General features: G+C 64.9%; 1 protein-coding gene across 1 annotated transcript in view; it reads right to left on the bottom strand.

The window, feature by feature from the left end:
* Nucleotides 1–2,698: 2,698 nt before the first annotated feature.
* The window catches only part of LOC127749583 (translation initiation factor IF-2-like), a 15,830-nt gene continuing 15,014 nt past the window's right edge, over nucleotides 2,699–3,514 (bottom strand). The window contains exons 3-4 of the mRNA XM_052268356.1: nucleotides 2,845–3,084; nucleotides 2,699–2,742 (exon numbers count right to left, since the gene is read on the bottom strand). Of these exons, the coding sequence (XP_052124316.1) occupies nucleotides 2,699–2,742; nucleotides 2,845–3,084 (284 nt within the window). The remainder of the gene's footprint in view (nucleotides 2,743–2,844; nucleotides 3,085–3,514) is intronic.

Here is a 3,514-nt window from a genome sequence, read left to right as displayed (position 1 = left end):
GAAGATTTTAGCGAAGCTCGTCCGCCCGAAGGGGTGTGCGGTGAAAACGGGAGAGGGGGGTGGGGTTGAGGTTGTATAGGTCAACAGGCCGTCCAGGGCTGATCAATGCGATTCGAGCTGATCAATGCGAGGGACGCCGCCACGCCACGGGACCGTGCGACAGCGGTGACCGGAACAACGCAGCTTGATTACACATACACAATGTCGTCCCCCACTCGTGCCTGTGGAAACGGCCGTTTCCGGGCCGGCGACAGCGGCCGGCCAGAGAGTCAGGGGACGCGCGGGGGTGGGGCGCCGCGTGTATATATTTACTTCATTTCCGGGCCCGGAGCCGCGAGCGCGCTCTCGCGCGACATCTGTTTGCTCTGCCTCATCGGCCGGGCCCAGGACGTAATTAAAGAAGTCTACGCTCGGGCCAGGCCATGGCAGTCACATGTGGACGGGACCGCCCCTCTGATCCCCGAGGTGGCGGAGCTGGAGCCCTATAATCCCCTACCGTGTGGGGCGTAGCGACGCGTACAGCGTGGCGGGCCGACCGACAAAGAGAAAGAAGCCACCGCGGCCACCACGTGCAGCCGGTCCTACCGCGGCCAAAGGGGGCTGGGATTATGATCCAAAGAGGAGAAAAACCGGGAAAAATAGCAGGAGTGGGCGCGGAAAAGAAAAGTGAGACAATGCGAGCGGAGGGCGCCTGTGGGAAGGAAAAAGAAGACGGCTTTGGCGAGCCCGCAGAGAGGCGAAGGATGCCGGCCCTGATTTGCGAATGAGAGAGGTGTGCGACCGAAGCAGCGGGCAAAAGTGCCGCCGACCAGAAAATTTCCCTGCCTGGGAGTTGGAGAGTGCTCATCAGAGACGACGACGACGACTAACTCGGCCCGGCCGTCGGCCGTGCCCTCAATGTGCGCCCTGCCCTTGCAAAGTTTACGACGCTCGTCGAGGCGCCCTGTAATTTTAGAGCAAGTTTTTATTCTTTAATACCCGCCGCTCTCTGTCTGTCACTCTAAAGAGGGGCAGCGAGCGCGCCCCGCCGCGCCGCCGGCCCCACGACCGACGAGGAGACGCCGCGATTCCGTGCCAAATTTTTTATTTCATTTCCTGCGCGCGCCTCACAATGTCGTCGGCAGCGCAATGACAGTTTGGAGTCGCGGCGGTGGTCGTGGTCGCGAGCGCACGCAAGGCGCTCTGCTCGCATTCCCGATGCAGAATGCACGAGCTACCAGCCCCAGCTCGGGCCAGCGCCCCCTACCCCTACCCCTCCCTCCCCTCAGCCACCCAAACATCTGAGCCACCTAACCTAACCCCAACGCCCTCCATGTAGTATAACTATTACGAGGAGTACTACTCACACTCGCAGGCGGCGTGGTGCTGGCAGCGGTGCTGCAGCGGCCACGGCACGCCGCGGTCCTGGAGGGTGACGGCCGTCTGCGTGGCGCTGTCCGCGCTCGTCTCGGGCGCCATGGCGAAGCTCGGCGGGAGCCGCGGGAGCAGCACGCGAGCGGGCGGTGCGGGGCGCGTCGCTACTACATGGCGGGCGCGGCCGAGGCGGCGGCGGCGGGGCGGGCGGTCGCTCCGATAACACTGATTCGCACATCACCTCCCCCAGGCTCTCCAGCCCAGGCACTACGGCCCACCCGCGGGGTGCGGTGGGGTGCGGCGAGGCGGGGTGGGGTGGGGTGAGCGTGCGCGAGCCGGAGGGTGGAGGGGCGCGGGGCGGGGTGGGGCTGTGACTCCGAGGCCCCTGCTTCGCCGCCGAGGGTGCCCGCCTGGACGAGCTAGGCGGGTCAAAGGCCGCGCGGGCGGGCAGCTGCCCTGCTGCACCGCTCCGTCTTATCTCGGCCTTGTTTTCGTCCGGGGCACATCGCCTTACACACGTGCGATAACGGCCGTGGCAGCCTCCCCTCCCCCTCTCCTCCCCTTCCCCAGTGACGTCACCGCAATATCGACTGGTCGCGCGCGGGCGGGGCGGGGGTGGCTGGCGACGGTGGCGCCGCCCCGCGGGAGGCCGGGGAGGCGCCCGCGGCCCGCGCGAGCAGCGCGACGGCAGCGCCCCCCGCCCCGTACAACGGACAAAAGCGCGCGCGCGCGCACGGCTCCAAAAGCGCGACCACTCCAGGGGTCGCGACCCCTCCCCGGCACAAAGGGCGTGGGGCGGCGGAGCGTAGCGTAGCGCCCGGGTATCATCGCACAATGAACGCAGCAACCACGGCGTCGACGTGAAGAGGGCGGACGGGAGGGAGCGCCGGAACGGGCGCCCCTCATCCTCATCAGCGCCAGCGATAGCCTCCTCCAGCTCTCTCTCGCACTCGCGGTCAGACGGGCGCAGCGAGCTGTGGGTGCGAGAGAGACGGGCGAGACGTGGTGAACCCTCCTCCTCGCTCGCACTCTCCGGTGAGCCCTGGCAGCGCTGCTCGCTGCTCCCACTTCCGCCCCGATAGAGGAGGCTTTTGACAGCCATAATGCAAATCAGCGGGTAGCACGGCACAAGGGGCGTAGCGCCGCGGGGGCGGGGCCAGGGGCCCGGCAGCGATGGTTCCGCCTCGTCGGCGCGCATGGCGTGGTTTGTGACGTGCGGGCCGCGCCTGCCTGTTGTGCGCGCGGCTGCGATGAGGAGCCCCCGCTCTGCTACTGACTGATGGGGAGACTCACAGAACACTGCAAACCCGCTCGAAATGAAGTGAGACAATTTGGCGTTGCCGAATCAAAGCTGAATTTTCAGGGTGAGATTTCCCTGCCCCCTACCATCTATTCCTCATTGGGTGAAGACCGCAAATAGTAACTCAAAACGAGTTAATTCGCTCAGGAGAGCGACTGGATTCAACTCTAGCATTTTTAGCGAAGACTCACCGTGGCGTGCGCGCTGGGGCGCCATGGAGGCGGGCCTGGGGGGCACCCGCGGCCGCGGCGGCAGCGCGGGCGGCGACGCCTTGGCGGACTCGGGCCGCATGAGCAGCACCTCGGGCCCGGGCGCCGGGCTCACGGCCGTCGGCATGCCCACGATGGCGGAGCCGCGACCCGACCCGCGGCCCGTCACCAGGCCCGGCTCGGGCGTGGACGGCGAGCTGCGTTGACCTCCAGTAACTCCATCTAGAAAAAAACAAAAGGATCACATGAGAGTTTAGAATTAGCTTCCAATTTTTAACAGGGATGAAGTATAGGACACTTTTTGCCAGGGCAAACCAGGGGCGAGCACCTGGCTGCCTGCCTTATTCTTATCACAGTCAGGGAGCCACTGGGGGAGGGGAGGGGTGGAGGGGGTGACGTCCTTTTGTGTCACTCCAGTGTCGCCCATTTGTATGAAAGGAGGCAGAATGCATTCCCGGCTTATCTGATGCGACCCTTCTCATCGGCCCCCCTGCTCGGCCGCGATACCAAATCCTCCCCGTTGCATTCTCTACCTGGCCGGGCTCCTCCCCCCGTATCATTGGCCATCCTGATTCCAAACCATTTAGCTTCTGCGTTGGTTGGTCGCGCTCACCCGAGTTCACAAATAAATAAATAAATTCACGGACACTGT

Source organism: Frankliniella occidentalis, unplaced genomic scaffold, assembly GCF_000697945.3.
Source record: "Frankliniella occidentalis isolate FOCC.00 unplaced genomic scaffold, Focc_3.1 Scaffold67, whole genome shotgun sequence".
Classification (NCBI taxonomy): domain Eukaryota; kingdom Metazoa; phylum Arthropoda; class Insecta; order Thysanoptera; family Thripidae; genus Frankliniella; species Frankliniella occidentalis.
This window is presented reverse-complemented; position numbering and strand designations above follow the sequence as displayed.